The 25,070-nt window shown below is 38.8% G+C and overlaps 1 protein-coding gene across 3 annotated transcripts in view; it reads right to left on the bottom strand.

The window, feature by feature from the left end:
* PPP6R3 (protein phosphatase 6 regulatory subunit 3) overlaps positions 1 to 19,056 on the bottom strand; it is a 65,865-nt gene extending 46,809 nt beyond the window's left edge. For 2 of the 3 annotated variants that reach the window (XM_015814083.1, XM_015814084.1), the window contains exons 1-2: positions 2,573 to 2,747; positions 131 to 363 (exon numbers count right to left, since the gene is read on the bottom strand). In XM_015814083.1, the coding sequence (XP_015669569.1) occupies positions 131 to 363; positions 2,573 to 2,584 (245 nt within the window). In that variant the 5' untranslated portion in view covers positions 2,585 to 2,747. Of the gene's footprint in view, positions 1 to 130; positions 364 to 2,572; positions 2,748 to 19,040 lie in introns of those variants that run through there. The other variant, XM_015814082.1, reaches the window with a different exon arrangement.
* Positions 19,057 to 25,070: the final 6,014 nt, after the last annotated feature.

Below are 25,070 nucleotides of genomic sequence, written 5' to 3'. Positions count from 1 at the left end.
TTTTTTTTGAGAGTATCTATCTTAGCATACAACCCACACTTCCCTAAAATTAGTAGCATGCAAATCTCTTTTTCCCAACTTTTTTTTTATTTTTTCAGTCTCCAGCTTTTAGATTAAACATATTTCTTACTTGTATCTGATCTTTTCATCCATGTCTTGAGGTGGCTCTTCTATAATGAATGATACTAGATTTTCCAGACATTCCGATTTCAAAAGAAATTCTATAAGTTTGCGATTTTGAGCTTTACACTCTTGTAACACATCTTCTTCATCCATCAGTTCCTTCAGTGTTACATCTTCTTTCTCTAGAAGTGTGTCTATGTGGGATGATGAATGAAGATCAAATTTCCAAAACATGCTGGTCTAGAGAAAGGGGGAAAAATCATAGAGCTTTAATTAATGGGTGTTTTTTTTTTTTTTTTTTAAACTGCTTAAGAAAGCCATTTCACTACCACCACCACCCTGTTCTCAATTTGTATGCAAAAGGAACTGAAAAAGCAAGAAACCACAGCAGCCAGGAGCAAGCTACTGTTATATAAAAAAAATAGAATGCAAGGAAGAAAAATGCTACTAGTATTAGAGTGCCTTAAATGATAAGCCAATGTCTTTAATATATCAATATAGTGATTAGTCATCACATGATTTTAATATGAAATGGTTCACGTGTTAATGCAACAACAGGAAAAAAAGTATTTATTGACTCAGAAATTTGCTTTTACGCTATTTTAGCATGTTCTTGCCCTTTTTACTCGAAGCCTGATTCCAACAATGGTCAACTCGGGAAATTGCTATACACAAATTAATCTAACCCTATTGCTGGTCCACATTTCCATTCTTAAGTGTTCATGAATTTTCTCATATTTTTCTCTGCAGACATTATTTGCAAAAGATAATTAAGTCCTTCACTGTTTGAATAAAATTTGGATGTCCTCTGGAGTTTGCAAAACTCATCAGCACCAACAATCAGAACAAACCATTAATACTACATCTGTTAGGCCTCATACTGAGTCCATATTCTCTTTCTATTGTTACCAGTGTAAATTTATTTGATGAAGAAAATGTTTAAAAATGTGTTGTTGTATATAGATTACGGAAATATTTATTATTAATATTAATATTGCCTCATTATTGTTAAAAATTAACAAGTGTCAAGGAAATGAGGACCAGAGTTAAAATCCTTTCATAATTTCTTAAAAATCATGGTCCAATTATTTGTTTAAAAAAACAACAACTTTTTTTTTACTCTTGCATTTCAAATGATAACATTAAACACTCTCCCCCAATCTGGATCTTTTAGATATTCAACCGACTACAATTTCCATTATCCAAACCCCGGCTACGTTGACTGAGGCTGATAGGAGTTAGACCAAAATACAGACTGTCAGGCTCAGAGGACTGTATTAAAGATAAATTAGTATAAGAGTACATTAGAAGAATTTTATTTTATAGGAAAAAACAGGAATTAGCTAGATGATTCTCTGTATATCAATTTAGAATTTCAAAATGCTCAGCATTTTTATATCCATCAATTATTTAGTAAGTTAGTAATTTCCTAAAGCAGTGCAATGTTTTAATATCATACAATAATTCTGGTTGTTTCATTTTAAGACTACAACAGAGAGAAGAAAAGTTTCATGTACAGCCAATTCTGAACTGTTATGAATTAAATACTAGCAATCTTCAATTAAGCGCATGTATGATAATTTAATCATAGGAAGAGAACTATACACATTTTGATTTTGTGAAGGAAGCTACCTATCAAAGCCAATCACATATTGTGGGCCCATACATCACTGAAGTGATCTTTTTAAAATAGACTGCAATCCTCTAAATAGATACACCTGGAATTGAACAGGATCGCCAACATGATCGCCAACGTCCGATAACAGATGTGGCACAAGAAGAAGAAGAAGAAACCAATAACGTTTACTTCTAAATGTAGATCCTTAGCATTACAATAACAAACAATAGTAAGCAGACATACAAGGAGGGGACCAAAAGAATAATACAGGATTTGACACAGGATTTTTAAAAGTATGTACAGAGCTATAAATAGTTAAGCCAATTTCTGGCTTGGCTGCCTCTTGCAGTATGACCCCTACCCAATAAAGTTAAGTACCACCTGCTTTTGGTATCAACCTAATCATCGTAAGATTAAAAAGGCAGAAGAATAACCAATGAATTAATATATTAGTACTTTTGCAGATTTAAGTTGTATATATAAAAATATATTTTACACAAATGGAAATCAAACATTGGCTTATTTATCAGGTGACTGCTACCACTCATTCCTAACATATAAAGCAATTCTGCCCTATATCCTATTAAAAATCTGATTTCCAGATTTCAGCTCTTCTCAAAGAATTCCAAATCTTTGTGAGTGAAAAATCTTTGTGCATTCAACTTATAGCCCAATGAACATTTAGAAAGAAGACCTTTCAAGAAAATGGAATTTAGTATCAAAACATGTGTACCTCATGGTGCATGAAATTCTACAATATATAAGACCCACTGATTTGTAATAGTAGTCAGGGAAGACCAATATTAAATATCAACAAAAAAGAAAGCATACTACTGCAAACATGTTACTGCGTTATTTCACAAACTTTCTCCCAGGCAAGCTGTTTTAGGAGCTGGTTTCTCAATATGGCAGATGCTGACCAGATTATTCCATCACTTTCAACAGGAGACCAGGACCCTTGGAATAAGGAAAAATACCCAACATGGATCAAAGGGTAAAAATTGCAGGATCCCCCAAAAGATATATTTTTATTGAACTTAAATCTTTAAGACGTAATTATGGTTACAAACATATATTCAAGTTCCACTTACTATTCTATATAATGATCTTTGGTTCTCAGCTGGGAAGCAAAACAGCCACCTAATTTCATATAGTTCTGGCAAAATCTGGTGAGTTTAATATATGTAGCATTGCAACAGAAGACTACAACAACCAGAATTGAACCCAACAACGGAGGCCTCTTAAAAGAGCTAGCCTACTGACCTTCAAAATAAAAAATTAAATAAAAGGCATTTTTATTTTTAAGAAATCTTATGACAGCCAAATCTATGGCATCTCATTATTATTATTATTTGTTTAAATTGCTTAAAGCAAAGCATATGTTGCTGCTGAAAAGGCTGTTGATCTTTGAACAAGTATAATGAAGAGAATATTTTTGTTAGATTCTTACTCTGCCTTTTATCGTTTTATAAATAAGTCAAAGCGGCAAATATATATAATAAATAACCTTCCTCCTATTTTTCCCCCAAAACAACCATCCAGTGAGATGGGTTGGGCTGCGAGAAAGTGACCAGTCCACAGTTGCCCGGCCAGCTTTCATGCCTATGACAGGACTAGAACTCAGAGCTTCCTGGTTTCTAGGCCACCACCTTAAATACAAGACTGTCTCTCAAAGAGAAGAAAGAAACTGAACCTCAGATTCAAGGATATACTAAAATAGTTTATGGATTTTATCACTGTCAGGCAAAAACATTTATCTTCACAATGACTGGGGGAGCATAAGAGTAGCTTTTATTGCCACAGAGTGCAGGACACAAAATGCCCAAATATACCAACAGCTAAATATATAATCAGCATTTCTATTTTAACAGTGAAAAAAGTAAGGAGGCATCTGGATAATTTGACCGTAAAATTTTATTTTCCAGGCTTATTTGCATTCAACAGCTGTAATCTTATCAAATATGATAAAGAGATACTACATCATTTTGTGAAGATTGTTTCAATATTTAAAAATTTCCATTAAAAGGCTAGCTTATCAGTCTTTAGCCTTTTCCTAATTAATACATCACAGATAGTGAAGCAATCTCCTCCTCTAAATGGGCTTTCTGTTGTTCTATTACTTACCAGGAAATCTTCACTCCAGATGTACAAAACGAATTCTAAGTGAGCATACTCCACCTCCATAGACTAAATCTTCAAAATTATTTATGTCCTCTTTTTATACTTCTAGTATTCATGGGAACTTCTCACTACTGGATATTTCAGTAATTATTTTTGCTAACTTCCTATCTATGCACTAAGACCTAAGGTTGCCCGTAACCAGGTAGCTGTAAGATTATTTTTTGGCATTACAATTAGAGGCTACTGCCTTCAATATGCATACTAGGTTTTATGCTGTTTTTACAGCACAGGTGAGTCAGGGATCTCCATTATTACATCACAGAAGGACATGAGCATTTCTCCACAGCTTTTAGGTGACCCCAAAAATACTGATGTTCATTTAATTTTGTATTAATGGTTGTAATTTTTGTACTGTCCTTTTAAACTGTGATAGTACACTCTTCTTCTTTTACAGCTGTAAAAGATACTATAGAAATATGTATTTGATATATTTAACTTCTTGGCCTTATTCGGTTTCTATTAAATCAGGGGGGGGGATCTAATGTCAATTTCACATAAGATATCATTCCAAACTGTTGATGCCAGACTTATTAGGCAGGTGCAATTACACAAATAAGAAGCTTGCAAGCCTCTTTTGCAAGTATATAAAACTCCTGGATCAGCAATTGAACAGCTGGAAACAATCACCTATCCAATATTTTCAATACACCTAGAAATTATTAAGGTTTCTATGATTTATGCTCTTTTATGGCATCTCAGCCCATTGTTAGTGCAACTTATTCTATCCCCAGAGAGAAAAGCAAAGATAATGAATAAACTCATAAAATGAATAGGATATCTTGTGTATGCCTACTTCCTCATTCTCATGTTGGTATTTTGCAAACCCAAAGACACAAGAGTGGCCTAGTGGTGCAGATGCTTGCCTCTCACTTGGAAAGTTGAGAGTTCAATCTTAGGTACGACAAATGTAGATAGCACTCCTGCAGATGGCTCTTGCTTTTTCTCCTGAGCCCCCAGATGACATGGAGATCTCATCCTCTGAAGCCCCCGCTGTCCATACTCTTAACCACCTGCCCACCGTACTCCTTAGTGCTGACCCTCCTGCGCTTCTGGATTCCTCTTCTCATGTTGCAACATGTGAGTTTCTCACCTAACAATGGCAACAGTGACTGCTGGAATTGCCATTGCTAAGCAATGTGGTCACATAACTCTGCTTTATGCCCACACTGCTTGGCAACAGAAATTCCAGTCCTCAGTTAGTCATTGTTAACTGAGAAACCACCTTAGCTAGGATTTACTAAACAGCTAGAACAGGTAATCTTGTACCTGAACAAAAACAAACATTTCAGGTGTTTTGTTTTATGCAAACTTTTGGAACAGGAGAAATATTAGCAACTAAGAGGAAGCAAAAGGAGAGAAAATCAGGGAAGATCAGGGAGCTGGTAGGAAAGACTGAAAGACTGGTGGCACCTGGGGTGGAGTGGGAGTGCCCCTGGGAAGATGTGAGGGTAGATGAGTCAAATGGAATATGTCACTTTGGGAGTTACTGAGAAGGGAAAACAGGGTGACACACACACTAGCAATGGTTCTCCCCCCTCCCCTATTTTCTTTTGTCCAAAAATCCAAAGCATACTGAGTTTTAGTTCTACTGAATCAAGGCTTGAATCAAAACTGTTTAGCAGAAACTCTGGAACACAATGGTTTATTCCAGATTTAAAAAAAATAAAATTCTTATTTCATATATACCCCGATACCTAGTTTCAAAAACATAGCTGTCTATCATTAACATGTAGCCTTAGAATATCATCATGTAAATGAATAAAGGAAAATGTCAAATATTTCAGGCTTATAAATGATCATCTATGTGCTTTCCAGAACCCATTTAGTGAGAGCAAATTATGCGGCATACATTGCTGCCCTTCATATGTTTCTTACCTTTAAATTTTACTTAAGTGATGTCTATTTATCTCCCTTGTACCTTCAAAACATCCCCTGATAAGATTTTGGAAACTTTTAGTATCACTTCACTTTCTTCCTTTCCTTTCCTTTCCTTTCCTTCCTTTTCAATTTCTGAATAAATGGTTATTTTATCTTCTGTAATCAAAACATGTCTTGTCTCTGATACACCATTATGCAATTGAAATGAATTGTATATCAACAATCCATGTTTCTTATAAACACATAAATAGAAAGATAACATTCAGGCTAAATTTCAGTAACTTTTTGGCAAGACAATAAAACCATTCTCCCTATAATCAAACAACAGTGACCATATCCTGTCTTCAAAAGTCCATGTATTACCACAGAATCTACTGGCTATGGTTCCAGAAAATGGGTGGTATAAAATTGAAAAAAATTACATGACAGACTCTACCATTGGTCCAAGTTAATTGAAGAATTCTAATTAATCAATACTAATGTGTATATTCAACTTCAATTGAAGCTATACCTGGAAACCCAATGTAGTTCCTGTGGGCTCCACTACACTGTACCCAAAAATTTTTGCTAGTCCCTATCATAGCTCTGATATTTAAAAATTAAAAATACCTGAACCAGGAGGTTGTTATTCTAGAAAACAGCCCAGTATTTCTCTCCCCTCTATTATATAGGATCCTTTTTCACTTTTTATTTGTAAACTATGCAGAACTGCTAAGGGGTCAGGTGGTCTCTAAATGTGTGGATGGATTGATGAATAAATAAATAAATAACTTCATCCATTAGTACACGTTGGAGTGCAGAATTTACATGGCAGGTGGTTATTACATTTCTCCTCTTAGCAGGATGGTTAAGAACAATCTAAGAAGCATTTCCATACTATAACCTGGGTTAAGGAAAATATTGTTGACAAACACTGTTGATGAAGTATGTGTTGGAAATACTCTAAGGGCAGAAAACATTCTTATATGCCAAACCATGACGGCAAAGATCAACAAGTATAGTCTTCAATATGTTTAATGAAAATAAATTATTTTCCAATAACCTAGAAACCCTCCAATTACAGGTTATAAAATAGCAGCATTATTAGAGGGCTATGTAATCAATATCCATTAATGATTAAATATTTTAAGCAGCTGTACTAAAAAGCATCTCCTGAAATGATACCTAAAGATCAGCAAATAAATCATGCATTCTTTTGCAAAGGCAATGTATTATACTGGAATGCCACTGTCAATAACAAAAAGAGGTTTCAGAAGAAAGGTTTTAAATTACTAGGATGGTCTTACTATTAGCTAAATATTCACTGAAGAAAATGTTTTAGAATATAAACCATAAAACAATTTCTACAAGGAAAAACAATCCCTTGGCTATTTATACACTGATGAAAAATATAAAGACAAAATCATAGAATAGCATATTACATCAAAAATTATATTGGTTGTAAACATGTCTTATGGAATACTGACAGTATAAAGCAGACATGTCAAACTTGCGACGTCACGTGATGTTGTGTGACGTAGCGGAACTTTTCCCCCATTGCCAGCAATGGGGTGGGCGTGGTTTCCTTGTGATGCGTCCGGCCCATGGGCCGGTAGTTTGGCACCCCTGGTATAAAGTGCTTTATTGATAATGCAAAAACCCACGGGGAGATCATAATATTCATGTATTCTTGAAACAGATGGGGGGTTGTCTTACCTGAACGCCTTTTCTCAGCATGATGATGGATAATCCACAGATGGGTTTCCTGTTGTCCTTTCTACCAAATAGACTAAGTCTGAGAGTTTGCCACACCTCCCACTGGTCTATGCTGACCCAGTTCTGACAAAAGGCGAAGCAGCAGACGAAGTCTGACACGTTGGTTCCCCTACCCTTTACACAGGACCTTTACACTAAAGGGGCAGGAGTAGATTATCCATCATCATGCTGAGAAAAGGCGTTCAGGTAAGACAATGCCCCTTCTCCAGCATGAGGATGGATAATCCACAGATGGGACATACCAAATCCTATGAGGGGGAAACAGTCAGGGCATGTGTCCCTCCGGACGACACCACTCGTTGTAACACCCTCCGGCCAAAGGAGGCGCCTGCGGAGGCAAATTTATCAATTTTGTAATGCCTTATAAACGGGGAGGGTGACGACCAAGTCGCCGCTCGACAAATCTCGTAAATGGGTGCTTGAGTCGCCCAAGCCGCTGAAGTTGCTGCACTGCGGGTGGAATGAGCAGTGATATGGTTAGGGATGGATAAGGACTGGGATTGATAAGCCTTGGCGATACAGGCCTTGATCCACCTGCCAACGGTGGACGACGAGACCTTCTGCCCCATGGAAGAGGGCTGGAAAGAAATGAAAAGCACTTCTGATTTGCGGAAGACAGAAGTCCGCTTGATGTACCGTCTTAATGCCCTGCGCACATCCAAGGTGTGCCACTGGCGCTCCAGGTCGTGAGACGGTCGAGGGCAAAAGCTCGGTAGTATAAGTTCTTGTGATCTATGGAATAAGGTGTTTACCTTAGGAATGAACGATGGGTCCAATCTAAGAATCACACAATCCTTACGAAAGACGCATAGATCCTCCCTGACAGAGAGTGCTGCCAGTTCGGAAATGCGCCTGGCTGATGTCACTGCCACAAGAAAAGCAACCTTCATGGACAAGAGTCTCAAATCACAAGTCTTAAGGGGTTCGAATGGTGTCACGGTAAGAGCTTGCAATACACAAGAAAGTTCCCACGAGGGGTATCTATGGACCGTGGGTGGTTTTGAGTTGACCGCTCCCTTGATGAAGGAGCGGATCACCGGGTGATGGGCCAGAGAAGAACCATCACATGACAGCACCGTAGCCAGGGCTGCTACTTGCCTTTTAATGGTATTCACTGATAGGCCCTTGTCGAGTCCATCCAGCAAATATTCTAAAATTCTAGGGATAGTGATGGATGAAATATCAATTTGGTTCCTGGTACACCAGGTGGAAAAGTTCTTCCAAGTGGAGTCATAAATTCTGTTGGTAGACTGGCGTCTCGAAGCCTGGATCATGTTGATCACCCTTGTTGGGTAGGACTCCTGAGTCAGACATTGCCGCTCAAATGCCAGGCGGTTAGCTGGAGCCATTGTGGGTCAGGATGTTGAAGCGCGCCCTGACTGAGCGCAATGCGATCAGAAGGGATCCTCCACAGAGTCGAGATGGAAAGACTCACGAGGTCGGCAAACCACGGACGCCTCGGCCAGTGCAGAGCAATTAGTATGATCTCCACTTTCTCCTGTAACAGTTTGCGTATGACCGCTGGCATTAGAGGGAGCGGAGGAAATGCGTAAAGTAGATCCCTGGGCCATGGGCTGCGTAGGGCGTCCACTCTCTCTGCCCCCGGAGATGGAAAACGGGAGAAGAACCTTGGGAGTTGTGAATTTGCCGGAGATGTGAACAGATCCAGTGCCGGGTGGCCGAACCTTTTCGCTACCTCTGTGAATAGTTCTGGATGCAGGCTCCACTCAGAGTGGTTCAACGTTGCTCTGCTCAAGGCATCTGCCTGCTTGTTTGTCTCTCCTGAGATGTGTTCCGCCCTGAGGGAGGAGAGGTTGGTCTCTGCCCAGGAGTAAAGCAGCCGGGCCTCGGCCATGAGTGACTCGGACCGTGTGCCCCCCTGCCGGTTCACGTGGGCTTTGGCCGCTATGTTGTCCGTGAGGACTAGAACGTGCTGTCCTCTCACCCTGTGGCTGAAATGCTGTAATGCTAGGCATATGGCTCTGAGCTCCAACCAGTTTATGTTGTGCTTCAGATCCTGTTGGGACCACCGTCCCTGAGCCCACTGGGACTGGAGATGAGCCCCCCATCCGAAGAGGCTGGCATCGGTGGTGAGAGTGAGTCGAGTCGGTTCCTTGAAATTGGAACCTCTGGCTACCGTCTGGGAGGTCCACCAGCGGAGCGACTTCAATATTTGAGGTGGGACCTTTACTTTTCTGTTGGAAGAGCTGAGTTTCCGCCTTTGAAAGGGGAGAAGGAACCACTGCAGGGCCCTGGAGTGGAATCTGGCCCATGGCACTATGGAGATGCACGAGATCATCTTCTCTAAGAGCTGGGAAAGGGTGACTAGAGGAACAACACGGTCGTGTTGGACGTGACATGTCAGAGTCCGGATACTGATCTGGCGGTCCGGGGACAAGTAGACCATGCACTGTTCCGTATCTATGACCGCCCCCAAATGAAGGAGACGAGTGGATGGAACTAACTGGCTCTTTAGGAAGTTTACAGAGAAACCGTGGTTCTGAAGAACCTCGATGGTGAGTGCTATGTCCGACCTTGCCGTCTGAACTGACCTGGACTGTATAAGAATGTCGTCCAGGTAGCACTGGATCTGTATTGGAACCAGTCTCAGGTTGGCAGCCAGAACCGATAGGATCTTCGTGAACACCCTCGGAGCGGATGACAGGCCAAATGGAAGAGCTCCGTATTGATAATGACAGGACTTGTAGCAGAATCTGAAAAATCTGCAATGTTGGAGAAGTATTAGGACATGTAGGTACGCTTCCGTGAGGTCGATAGACGTCAGGAAGTCGCCCTTTCTGATGCTGGACAGAATAGATTGTAGAGTCTGCATCTTGAATTTCTTGTAAACTAGATAGGTATTTAGTCTTTTTAGATCGAGAATGGCTCTCCATCCTCCCGAGGCCTTGGGCACTACAAAGAGGATGGAGTAGAAGCCTTTCCCTATCTGTTCGGCTGGGACTGGTTCCATGGCCTTTATTTCCAAGAGGTGATTTATAGCCTCGTTCATGAGGTTTCTCTTGGTTGGGTTCAGAGGGGTTGTGCATGGCCTAAACCGATCTGGCGGTCTGGATAGGAATTCCAGCGATAGGCCGTTCTCTATGGTGGATAGAACCCAAACGTCTATGGTGGTGGCTTCCCAGTTGTGAATAAAGAGGGAAAGCCTGCCACCGATGGGGGGGCCCTCCCTGGAGTCACTTATTCCTCCTAAAGGGACAGCCCCCGGCACCTCGAAAGGGCCGTTTGGACTGAAATTGTTGTCTGGGTTTGGGTCCAGATCGGTCTGATTGGTGATCGGCCCTGGGAGGGAAGGATCGGGGTTGTTGTGACCACTCCGTCCCCGAAGTGCTGCGGAATGACTTTACGATAATACGGGCTAGTTTTCTTGTCCGCCCGCCTGGTCTGGTAGACTAACACCTTCTTCTTGTCCCGGTTCTCCACCAAGTAGGGATCAAGAGCTTCCCCAAACAAATGACCCCCAGTGTAAGGTGCTGTGGCCAGACGCCACTTGGACTTTAAATCCGCTCGCCATTGTTTCAGCCAGAGCAGCCGGCGAGTTGATACATTAGCAGCAATTGCCCTGGCCGAAAACCTGGCTGCGTGAAGTGTGGCATCAGCCATGTATTCTGCTGTCGTGAGCAACTTACCCAAAGTTTGGTGAGCCCGTACCTGTTCCTGGGGAATCATGGCCTGAAGTTCTCGAAGCCAAATGATGGAGGTCCTGGAAAAGAAAGATGCTGAAGTGGAAGCCTTCACTGCCCAGCCGGATGCCTGATGAGACCTGCGCAAAGAAAATTCTGATTTTCTTTCCTCCGGCCATATCACCTGGTATGGTGGAGGGGGAAAAGATAGGAGTTAAGGATGTGTCTACCACCGGGACCTCTAGCAGATCTGTCAGCGATGGAGTAACATTGAAAAGTTTTTTATCAGTGACCCCTGGAGCAGGGGGAGCACTGAGGCTAGCCCATTGTTTCTTTATGGTATTAAGGAAGGGAGGGCACGGAATGTGTTTTTGGGTCACGGTCGGTTCGGAGAATAGAGGGTCTGGAGCTTGACTGGTGGAAGGGGTGGGTTGTGACTCTTGGTCGGGTGCAATCTTGGCAGCTGTGGTGGCCTTAGATAGAAGGGATCTGAATAACGTGGGATCAAACAATCCCACGAAGGGAAAGGGTTCCTGATGCGTTTCCTCGTCCTCTGACAAAGATGGGTCCCGTGTTTCCTCAGCATCCGAATATGACTCTCTGTCTTGAGATGAATGATCGGAGGCAATGGAGTAGGCATATTCCGGGGGCTCAGAGTGGACGTGAGTGGTGGATGAAGGCTTGGGTCTCTGCAATGAAGCAATGCTCTGTGCTAACATCTGAGTGAGCATTGATTGGAGCTGTTCTGGCCATACTGCTTGAGGAACCTCGGGACGGAGACCAGCAGCAGTGGGTGTGACCGTAGCTGAGGGCCCTGGTTGAGTACTGGTCAAAGGGGCTACCCAATTGCTGTTTGGATCTGGAACCATACGAATGATGGGCCTCTGCCCGGTCTCTACGTCCGGGGACAATGGTCTCCGGCCTTGAATTGACATTGCCAGTTGAGGACTGAAAAGGGAGCCCTCTGATGTAGCCATGGAAGGAAGGGGAATCTCCCCTGGTGTAGTCTCCCTAACCCTTCGAAAATTGTCTCTCTAGGGCCAGGTGTCTCCTTGTGGCCTCCTTTTCGGCCGCTTTGGATGGGGCCTTGCTAGATAACGCTTTGGCCTTGGTTTTCAGCTTCCCTGCCGCCTCCATTTTGGAGGATTTGCGCCTCTTTTTACTTGGAGGGCTGGTAGTAGAAAAGGCAATCTGGGGTTGTTTGTCTTCTGCCATTTCGTTGGAGATCCTTCAGTACAGGACTGAGAATGGACCTCTATGGGAATAGGAGCTGAGGCCTGGACTGTTAACTGTTGAAAACTGGTAAAACCAGTGTAAGCTCCTGATAATTCTACTGTGAATCACAGTGTATTTTGAGAGGCAAAATGTTCGTTGGAATAGGAATATATTGGGCTGGATCACCCTGATGCAATTAAAGGCCTGAGAAGGAAGGCAAGGATTGCAATTGGAGGAAGGGTTTGAACTTCCAAATCACCGAAAAATTGCCAGAGGCAATGTTAATCCAACATGGCAGGGTATTTATTTTATTGGGCCTAGTGCTCTGGAAGGTAAAACTGAGGCTGAGGAAAAATGGCGCCAAAAACGATATTCAAAATGGCGGCCGTCAACGCCTGAGGCAATATCAAGGCTTCCTCAAGGCACTCTAAATAGCCAATTTGCAGATTGGTAAGCTCCCCACCAAAAATCAGGCGTTATACTGAATACCTCTCCCTCTCTCCACTGTAAAAGCAGGCTAGAAGAAAATCCCTTGGATGGCTTCTAACAAGGAAAAATGGCCGTTTGCGGCCCCCAAAATGGCAGCCACTGTCCGCGCGGCGGGCCAGGGAATCCGAAAATCTTTGGGCCAAAGCCCAGCTGATGATCGGGCTATTTAGGGACTCCGCGGAGGTCCGCCGATTAGCTGAGTCGATCGGCGGAGCTGCAGCTTGGCTGCGCTGTCCTAAACTGCCGTTTGAGCTTAGGCAGCTCAAAAAGGCAGGGGGAGAGAAGAAGGAGGTAAATCTGAAGTTCTATGGGGAAGGAAAGAAATAAACTGGGAAAGAACTAACGATTTTCCAGCAAAACTAAAGATTTTCAAGTAAAAGGGAGGATAATTCACAGATAATATAACCTGTTGCCACTGAGAGGGAACCAACGCGTCCTGCTGGGTATCAGACTAAGTCGGAACTGGGTCAGCATAGACCAGCGGGAGGCGTGGCAAACTCTCAGACTTAAGTCTATTGGGTAGAAAGGACAACAGGAAACCCATCTGTGGATTATCCATCTTCATGCTGGAGAAGTACATGTTACAGGTTAAATTTGTATCTTAAGAGCAAAAGAAGTCTGAAAAGTCATCTTATAGTTGCAAGTTTTAAGAACACCAAGAAGGAAATGAAGTAGAAAGAATGAAATAGTGACTCTGAAATTTGTACTAAAAATTAATGAAACCCACTCATTTATTTTATTAAATCTCAAACACTGCCGACAACTCTGGACAACTCATATATGCTTTGGAAATTAAAACTAAACTAAGCTAAAAGTAATGAAACTGAAAAACCATAAAGAAGCTTTGAAAGAAACAATAGATTTTAAAAGACCTACAGGTATATGAAACATCCCAAAGCAATGGATACAGATGTAGTACTATTTGAGTCTTCAAGACCAGATGCAGAAGTACTTGAAGATATAAAATCCAATATCTACAGCAGTTACTTGCTGTACTTTGACAATTTTTGTTTTTTACCTTGACAATTTTGCCAGTCATATTTAGATTAAACTCTGATAATCTAAATGTATAAGAATTTAAAATTAAAAAAAAAAGTGAAATACTTTTTAATAAAACCCTAAATTATTATTACTGCCTGACTCATGCTGTTGAAACCCATTAAGTCCAAACCTCAATCCCAGAAAAATGGATGATGAATGTATGGCTAATATATTTGATTTTATACATAAGCAACATATGTAGGATTCTTTCAAATGTTGTAAAATAAAGAAGCACTTAAATATTTGAGTACCATCAATTGTTTGGGATAACCTACTTTCACAGAGTGACAAGCTCTTTGCTTGATATAGCCTGACTTCTCTTAGTTTGTGATTGCTTTAGAATCTTGGCCAGTATGAAGGAAACATAGTTACACTTGGAAATATTCATACCAAATAAAAGATTTATATTATCTTTGTGGACTTTTTAAAAAAGGCATCAGAAATAGCACGTACTAAGAAAATAAGACCGATCAGATAAGAGTTTCATAAAGCAAAAGTTGTAATCAAGTAATCCCATGGGAAGGGCAGGTCCTCTTAATACAACCTTTCATTCATCCAAAGATTTTTCAAAAATGATTGCTTTCTATACCCACATTATAGTGGCAATCATTTTTATACAGACTGCTAAGATCTACAGAACCTTATCCTCCTTTCCCAAACACAGAGTTGATCATACTGCCCGCACAAGTAATACTGGACTTACCTGTTCTGGTAATTAATTTCTGTTGCTAAGCAAGACAGTTGCTAAGTGAGTTTTGCCTAATTTTTTACAAAGTTTTTGCCACAATTGTTAATTGAATCACTGTAGTTGTTAAGTTAGCAATGGGGTTGTTAAATGAATCTGGCTTCCCCATTGACTTTGCTTGACAGAAGGTTGCAAAAGGTGATCACATGACCCGGGACACTGCAACTATAATAAATACATGCCAGATGCCAAGCATCCAAATTTTGATCAGGTGACCACATCATGTACCGCAATGGTTGTGTGAAATTAACAGCCATAAATCACTTTTTCCAGTGTCATTTTATCTTCGAACAGTCACTAAACAAATAGTTGTAAGTTGAGGACTACCTGTATAGGGATAGCCTTGGAAGAATCAGGCAAACTAAAGTGTTTTCATTCCAAAGCAGAGAGCTACTCATTAGGTTGAGGTAGTGTTATTTAGGATGCTGGAAAGATCATAGCCTGCCTGCTGGTGTTATGGGAAATATTTTACTTTTCCTCACCAGAAAAATGAGATATTTTTAATCCTATGTTCAAAGGATCTGATGAATTGTAAAAAATATGTACGCGTGTGGGTGCATGTGTTTATCAAAAGAGGCTACGTGTTTGAGCATGGCAGAAGGAAGGAAACCCCCCATCCACTCCCCATTGCCATAAAACTGCTGAGAAATCTGGCAATTAAGTATAGTACCACCATTAAGCCAATATCATCAACTTTCTTTTCATTCTTCTTATAGTAAGTAAGGCAGTAGGTATCCTGGATGAAAGCCTAGAATCAACAAATTGTTCGTTGAACTAATAAACTCAAGACAGGGATATAGCTGACCTTGTGCTCACCTTTTTCTGGAAACTTTTTTTAAATCCCACTCTAACTTTGAAGAAGCAAGTATTCTTTGCAAACCAAAATACTTTCCACCAAATTCTGGTTATTTATCCTCACTTTCAGAATGTGAGAAACTGTTTCTGGAAAGTGCCCTGACACAAAGTGCATTGCAGTAGCCCTGAAAGGGGCATTATCAGTGAATATATTTAACATTTATTTAAATCATATATATATATATATATACAGTGAGATCTATATGTACTTAAAACTATTATACCAGAATTGAAGTCACTTTCAATTTCCAGGATTTATTTAGAATACATATATTAAATCAAGAATCCTGAGTGACCAGAGACAACACTATCAAAAGATCATATTTTCCTGTAAAGTGGTTCTTGCTTTCCTTACCAAAAAAAAATCTAAATATAACGCAACAATATTCTCATTTAGAGTGACATTTCTCAACTTATGCAGAAACTCTTATGTGCATTCAGCATTTTTTAAAATACTGAATGAACATTACAGACTTTATGCAAGTACCATGTCACCTCAACAATAAGCAGCATCCATATCAACATAGAACAGGATTTAAACTACCCTATAAGCACACTTCCATTACCTAGACACAAGCACTGATAAGTGAACTGATAAAATATATATCCAGGTTTCACAAAACAGTTCAAATAGTTTAAGTAAAAGCAGTATGAATATTCTCATTTCACCACTTTAACATAAGTCATCCAATTTGGGTGGATGAGAACCTGATATACTTGATTTATGCAATTTCCATAGAAAGTATGTAATAAAGTAGTCTTTTGTTTCCTTATTCTTTATCTTTATAGTTTGTCACCAGGCAGGTTTCAATTAAAGCACATTTTTGAAGAAAGGAATTAAACCAAGGTAATTATATTTAATAAGATTTAGCATAGTGCAGAGGCACATTATTTAATCTTGAATTATTTCCCAATAATCCAATGCTTCAGCTTCCAACCCAAAACTTAGCTAACAAGAACATGCAAAGGGTTCCAGCCCCAAATGTTTTTTTTTTCTTTTTTGGGTGTGGAAAAATCTTTTTGAGTGTTTCTGAATTTTTTCTAAACTCAAAAGAAAGGAGGCATGCTTTACATTGTTTCAAGTATTTGGATGCCCCACATTTTTTTTCTTTCATAGTTTTCCCAACATCTTTAAAGGTTCCCTAACCATACTATTTCCTCACTAAACCCAAAACAAAACAAAAAACCATCAATATAATCATGAAGAGGGAGATGGGGCAGAGAGACAAAGATCTATTAAAAAAGATATACAAGCAAGAGACTTAAGTTTGACATGGTTGTTTTGCTACTGTTGCAGCAGCTGTGATACCAACTGCCACTATATAAAAAAATCACCAGTATTAGGCCCGGCTATTTTCCATTTGCATAGGAGGTGGCAATGTTCAGTTTTGTCTTATTGACCCAGGGACTGAAATTCAACCCAAGATCAATGGTGATAGTGACCCACATACAAACAACAGATACTAGATTAAAGAGTGCCTACTAGTATTGTAACCTTAACCCTTTGAGGAAGGATTTATGTTACATTGCCTAAAGCAAGGTCCCAAAACGATCAACAGACCCAAAACGATCAACAGAGGCACGGACAAAAAACACTTGTGGTATTGGCTCCTGGGCTTTACCAAAACGTCTCCGAAAATGCTGGCAAACTGTGTTTCTAACTATCAAAAAGATAAAGGCATCCTTTCTGAAGAAGAGGAAACTGCCATAGCAATTGTAGCAGTAATCCATAAGCAAATAGCAAGTGACTCAATATTATCGAATGTTACATGTGCTTTCGCCCAAATAATGGCTTCAACAACCACTCACTATATCCAATAAGGAGAATTTTCAGCATCTCTTCAACTAATTGTCCCCCATTACAGAATCCCCTTGTGCGGGTACCCTGACAGTTGAAACACATGATGTATGACTGCAGGATATTTCTACAAAAATGTGACAGGGTGAAGGTATTCAACAAGAAATACTGCACACTACCCTGATATATGATACAATTTGGTACAGCATCATATACTGCCTCTTGTGCAACCAGTTTAGAAAAAGGAGACACAGTTTGGTTCCTTTGGGCAGAAGAAATAGAAACTTATCTCCAAGGCCTTCAGTGTTTGAATGTTGAGAAGACACGCTAAGCCAAGTTCTTCCCAAAACCATGACTTTGGGAAAAGCCGTGGTTATCATATAGAGCAAATAAGATCCTAGAAAGACACAGCTTTGACAGACCAGCTGAGAACTGGAACATACATTGCCTGCTGGATCTCTTTGGCTATTAAAGACACTATGTGCTGCCAAGCATATACAACTGGGTAGGAGCACAGCATAAGTTTTATTAGTCTTGAGTCAACTTTTAAGAGAAATGTTTTTAGTAATGATATACCATTAAGGAGACTGCATAGTTTACTTGCATTCTAGTAGGGAAAATATCTCGAGTTTTTGACAAGCAAAAGAGGGGCAAGATAGTCTCATTTTGAATTGTCAATGCACAGATCTAGCTTAACCTGACAAAGTCTGGGCAGTGGTATACTCTGTTCTTGCCAACCAGTGTCCTGAGCAAAATGGTGTTCTCCATGGCAGGTGATGGCCATCATTCACACTTGAATTGTGACTTAGTGATCTAGCTGACCTTCCTCACAACTTATCCTCCCTCAGACCGCCTCATCTGTGACTGGAGGATGAGGCCTTCCCAATCTTCACTCAGAACAGCAGCAACTACCAGTGCTACTGCAAGCTAATTACTAAATTGCCTAAATTTAGTAGAAATCATCGACTCCGAGGTCACATGGCTACATCAGAAACTACCCTGTCTACCTATGGCCAGATTTAAAGAGAATTTGTACACTACACAATTTGCATAATGGGAAGGCAGGCTGGGGAAAAAAGTGTATCTAATCAGTTACTTTCCTTCTTTCTTGGGCAGTTCAAGAAATACTCTTCAAAAAGATTTTAGGGCTTTTGGGCTATAGCCTAGATGCTAATAAGCATTCAGGATATTTACTACCCACTATTTTTGTGACCACAGGAGAAAAAAAGACAGAGCAAAATCCCACTTCATGTTCCAGTATTATGAAAGACCATTCAAAATGTTTTGTGAGGACCTAACCCATTCAAAACATTCAAATGGAATACTCTGCATAAGTTGGTTTTGTTTTGAGAAAACTTTTTTCTATTCCATGAATATTCTTTAACCATAAGGGCCATATCAGATAACACATGTTTCAGGACCAAACCAAATTAGTAACACTGCAACTTAAACCCAGCTTCTTACATCAATGTAAAGTTAATCCTTATGTGAATTTAAATCATTAGCAGATTTGTGTATGTAACTAAAAACTTTGTTTTTGAAAACCACCTTATAATTTAATGAGAAAAAATACTGAAAGAAAAAGAACAATTAAGTCAATCAAATTTCTGGAACATAAAGCGGTTTAGCCAATACTATGAAAATCAGACATACATATTTTAACATACCCCTCCAGAGGCAAAAATATGCAGGATTTCTTACCTGTTAAAAGAAAAGTTTATAAAGGAAAAAAAAATCTAGTCTTCTTGGCTCCTTGCCCATTACAAGGTATCCTGGCAACAGCAAAATCTTTCAGTCTACGGTATTAGCAGATTAGAGACTGAATTAGGTTAAGATGCAGCAGGTTTCTTCCTACAAAAACAAACAAAAACAAAACAATTTAATTACATCAATATACAATTTAATTAGCCAATTCAATTAGAAACAGACCTAAAAAGATAAATATATAGAGCATCAATGGCTGCATAGGAGATAACAATTAGGCTAACTCATATCTATGTACAATGTTTTATGAAAATATATAGCAATCTGTTGTTTTTTTCTTTTTACATGTGCTTTTCCCCATGAAATTTGAAAATACCAATTGAAGGGCGGGAGGATGCTAGATGTTCAAGTAGGCTTTAGAAAAGGTCGAGGAACACGAGACATTATTGCTGATGCACCCTAGATAACTGAGAAAACCAAGAATATTAAAAAGAAATTACTGTACTTCATTGATTATATAAAGCCTTCAACGGCCTTTGTATAATCAATGAAGGACAGAAAGACTTTTTTGATATTTTTCAATTATGTCACATATCAAGCTGTGAAAAGTGCTCAGAAAAATGGGAATCCCAGAATATATCATTGTCCTCATAAGAAACTTATACACAGATCACGAACCCCACAGTACAGGCAGAATATGGTGAAACAGACTAGCTCCAGGTTGGAAATGAGTTCAAAGATCAGAATTGTGCAAGCCTGCGACATTCTACAGAAGTGAAAGTTGGACTCTGAAGAAATAAGAAGGTAGAAAGAGTATTGAAGCTTTTGAACTTTGTGTTGGAAAGAAATTCTGAGAATATTGTGGATAGCCAAGAAAACAAATGGATCACTGAGCAAAACAACATCTCACTTGAGGCTTAAACTGCTAGTTATCCCATTTTGGATATGTTATGTGAACACCTAGCTCTCTGGAAAAGGCTCCAATGCTGGAAAAGGTAGAAGGAAAAAGAAAAAGAGGATGACCAGGAGCAAGATGAACAGGTTCCATTAAAGTAGTCACTAGCTATCATTGGAGTAACTAAAGGACCAGGTTATGGACAGAAAATTTATCTATGTGGTTGTTAAGAGTTCACAACCACTTGATGGCATGTAATCAAACTATCACTTTAATCAATTTATAGATTACCAAATCCAAATTATTAAGGGGTGAAGCAGCTCTCATTCATGAATAGTAGAATATTTTGACCTTTTTTAGTAGAAAAAATAGTAGGATGTGATAAAAATATTCTGAAGTGAAGGGGGAAAAAATCTGTGTTCATAATATTAAAATCTAAGATCAGTGAAACTGAATTGGGACAGATTCATGACATAAATAACCCTTTTTCACACAGTGCATTTTATAAAAAATGAAAATTATTAAGAGAGCTTGCCACTAAAGGAGAGCAATTTGGTAAGTGGATTTGATAAGTTGATGAAAATCAAAATAACCGATGGCTAGTAGCTACAGCAGCTTCGTATTGCAGTCCTTACTGAAGGCTATATGATTACTATTGCACTTGTGATTTACTTGTGGCTTTCTTAAACATCTTCTTAGACACAATGAGAACAGAATAATGATTTAAATAGGCTCTGAGTTTCATCCAAAGGCTTTCTTATATTCTCATCATTTTTCAAATATAGAGCATGTACAGAGCAATAACAGAAATGTTGTAATGAGTTTGGCATGAAAAACAGTGATTCCTTTATGACCTAATATAATAATAAACATCAAAAAGGTTGTGGGTGTTTTTAAGGAAGAAAATGTAAAATGGTAGGGTTTTTTTTAAAGAAATAGATAAATGGTAATTTACGGATTTTTCTTTATTTTGTTAGCGTTGTTAGTATATGTAATGCAATACATGTTTGTAAAGTTCAAGTTTAAAAAAACTTCATTGCAGATAATAAACTCTTGCCTTTCAGAAGTAGGCTTCAGTATGATTTAAAATTAGTAAACATTTCAGAATAGATCATAGATACAAAGAGCAAACCCTTAATAGGTTCAGATGCAATTTCTATCCTTGACTACTCTAGCAACACTATTACAAATCACAATACAGGTGGTCCTCAACTTATGATTCACTTAACCACCACGATTTGCTTAACAACCATCCACAAAAAAAATGCTGTAAAATTGGGACCGGTCATGTGATTATCTCAATTTACAAGCCATAATGATGTATGACCGCCAATCTGGTCCCAACTGTGGTTGAATGACAAGGACTATCTCTAATTCATTCACTGAAGTCTTATATACTATCATCTCTCTTCAGTGTCACGTATTATGCATCGGATAAACATTTTAAATTCTACATGAACTAAATAGATATAAATATGAGGTTAGAATTTCAACATTCAGAAACTAGCAGGGATATATTCCAGCTTTTCCTGACATTGTCACTAACTGGGCTATAAGAATACTGTTGAAAAGATGCAGCCTTCTTAAGGGGGCATTGAAGATGGAGCTTGCCCATTCTCCAAGCACCCTTTCAACCTCAGATGTAAAATATAGCACATCTCTATTCACTATATTCAAGGGATTCCTGGATTTCAGACTGAGAGATTATGACAGTGATGGCGAACCTTTTAGAGACTGAGTGCCCAAACTGCAACCCAAAACCCACTTATGCATCATCGAGTGCCAGGTGGGCGTGGCCAATTGGGTGTGCGTGGCCCATTGGGTAAGCGTGGCTGCGGTGGTAATGGCAGACTGGGTGGGACTAAAAAATTCAATCAATCCCAACTTTGCAAGATATTTTTTCCCCGCGAGAAGTTGAAATTGACTGATTGAACCTTTTTTTTTGCACACTGCGGCGGAGGACTAAAGTGAAAAGGTTTTATAAAACCCAGCTGAAGGCCTAGGACTGGGGTGACGGCGCGCATGCCCACAGAGAGGGCTCTGAGTGCTGCTTCTGGCACCCGTGCCATAGGTTCGCCACCACTGGATTATGAGTTTGAGGACTTCTATATTAAAATCCATTGTTATAACATAACCATTGGTTTTAATCACTGATACGATACAGTACATGGGTTTTAATAAAAAAAGGTTTGCACAATACTTCCAAATAAATAAACTGCTACAAGATTATATTGCTATAACATTTCTAACTGATTAAAACGTTATAGGTTTACTTTTTAATTACTCTGGAAGAAACTGAGAAACATACAAAAGTAAACTGAACAGGGAATGCTCAAGTAGTATTGTAAATAAATCCAAATGTTATAAATTTGCAGTGATATCTGAATAAAAATAAGTCTTGGAAAGCATTTCAAAGAAGAATGTATAACAAGAGCCTAATTCTGCTAACTCTAAGGTTCAAACAGTTTTATTTGCCAAAGCATTTTGTGGTTGCCATTATGTACAAAAAATATGGCAAACATGACTATGACTCTTTTTTGAGAAAGATAGCTTGAACTTCAAAGGCTCCATTCAGCTTGAGAAAGGCACAAGATATGCTCCATCATTACAGAAATGAGATATTATTGAGGACAACCAATATGATATAATAGCTAACAAACATTTAAGTCCACCTTTGGACATCAAAACTCATTGAATAACTTTGTGTCATTTCCTGCCTAATTTACATAATACAGTTGTCAGACCGGGGGGGGGGGGGAATCATATGTATATCCCAAAAGCTCCTAAAAGAAAAGTGAAATGCAATTAACAGTAATAACAATAACAACAGTAATAATTCAATTATTTAAAACAAAAAGCCACATAGCTCACTTGCGCTAACAGATCTGTTACAGCTGTTTGAATCTTGCAGGACTCATAAAACTTTCAACAAGTCCGTCTGGGCTGAGACCAAGTCAAGAATGGGGGAGTGGCTACCCCTGGACTGGCCTGACAAATTAGCTGACCTGGTCTATTGGGCAGGAAGGCAGAGTTAACCCATTGGTGGATTCTATGTCTCCAGTGCTGGAGAAGCTACTTTGATTTGCACCTCTCCTGTACCCAGGGTCGTTTCTCAAAAAATATAGCATCTGCTTAGCCGTAAGTCAATTGAATGTCATATTTGGACCAAGTCATTTGGTTATAACTATGGCAATAGACTGAAATTAAAACTAAGAAGGCTATGTATAATTTCAGCCATGATCCCTTTTTGGACCACATGCTACAACAAATTACAATACTGTATAGCTTATGACTTACAGTATTAAGGTGTATAACCCAAGTCGTTCTCTGTCCACTAAGAACTTATGATTAAGAATAGAAATACATTAAATTCTTAGTTACGTATCTCAAACACAACAAGGAACTATCACTGAAAGAGACTGTAACTCTAAACTGGTGCACAATGAGAGTGGGGAAAAAACATGCAGTACAAACAATTGCTCAGTTTTCTAAACCAGTTCTATTAGTAAATTCTGGTGCCATTTGCAAAAGACTGGCAGAGGACTTTGGCTTCCAGTTTTTTGTAACAGCAACAAGAAAATAACTATCCATTTAATTAGGTTGCTGAAATCAAGAACCTAGAAGTATCCTAGAAATAAATATTTATAAAGATGAACTCAACACTGTTCTATAACTGGAAACAAGATCAACTGCTCAGAACATGTCCCTGTTCTTTGTACTTTTGCTTCTGCCTCTGAGATAGCGCTTAAATTTTTTGAAAACCAAAGCAAATTCAACAAGGTTAAGTTATGCCTCCTCTACTAAACCACAGCATAGGACATCATGACAATTTAACCAAAAAAAGTTGCTGAGTAAGATGTTTAGCATACCCTCCTTTGTAGAACTGCTCAAAAATACTAAAGAGTATAAACACTTGCCTACAGACTGGAGACTGTGAAGCTTAACACCTTTAAAAAGAAGAAAATTCATTTTTAGACTAGACTTACACAACATGCTATATTATAATGTGATTCATTTGGTTTTGGTTTATTTGTTATGAACCCATTCACTATAGTTGATAAGCTCTTTCCAATAATTTGTTTTCTTTTTCATTTTTTTTCTGGGGAATTCAAAAAGTATACACAGGTCATCCCATGTAGTCTCTTCTCAGCAAATGTTTTATCATGTATCTTGGACTAAACCTGTATCAATCTTAAATAGATTATTAGGGATTAAGGATCTGATATAATTTCACATTTTGCAAACAATCCAAAAAAACCTCTTAAACACTTGTAGCATTTGTAGACTTTGAAATCACATAATAATTCATCTTATTCCTGTTCTCCTTTAAAATATTAGAACTAATATTCGAAGTAGACTGGTTTGTAATTAAATGCATTAAGGCACTGAAGTTTCTTAAATTATCAGATCCTGTCTTTTAGGCCCACTTTTTAGTTTTAATGCTATTTTATTTTATTCCAAATGTCCTTCACACACATTTTGAGAAGGAATTCTATTTTTTAAACATTCTACACTCTGTACTAATACATTACTAATTGCATTTCTCAGTTTACACTGTTAGTATATATTAATAAATACAAACTGAACAAGTGCATCAATGTATCTACAGATAGTCCTCAAGTTACAATGGCAATTGGGGCTGGAATTTCCGTTGCTAAGCGTAAAGTCACATGATCATATTGCTTAGCAATGGCAATTACAGCATGAGTCATTAAGCAAGGATCTCATGTGACTGTGATTTCTGACTTGCTGCCAGTTTTCCCACTGAGTGTGTTTGTGAGACACTGGCAGAGAATGTTGGAAATCATGATCACATGACTGTGGGAAGCCTGCAATGGCTAAATATCATTCATTCAGTACAGTCATAACTTTGAACAGTCACTAAACAATGGTTGTACCCTGAGAACTATGTGTACATAGAATTCATTAAACTCAAGAACAAACTTCTATATTCATTTAAGTAATACTGCTGGAAATTAGGGTAAAATACAATATCCCAACCTGCAAGAAAAAATAATAAAATTCAAATGTATTACAGGTATACAGAAATAAATTTTGTATTTAATCTGCTTTATAACCATAAAAGATAGTACTGGATACAAAACATGGTACATTTTCTATAAATAATATTT

The sequence above is a fragment of the Protobothrops mucrosquamatus genome, unplaced genomic scaffold, assembly GCF_001527695.2.
Source record: "Protobothrops mucrosquamatus isolate PMUCROS unplaced genomic scaffold, P.Mucros_1.0 scaffold217, whole genome shotgun sequence".
Classification (NCBI taxonomy): domain Eukaryota; kingdom Metazoa; phylum Chordata; class Lepidosauria; order Squamata; family Viperidae; genus Protobothrops; species Protobothrops mucrosquamatus.
Note: the sequence above shows the minus strand (reverse complement) of the source record. Positions and strands in the feature narration are given on the sequence as shown.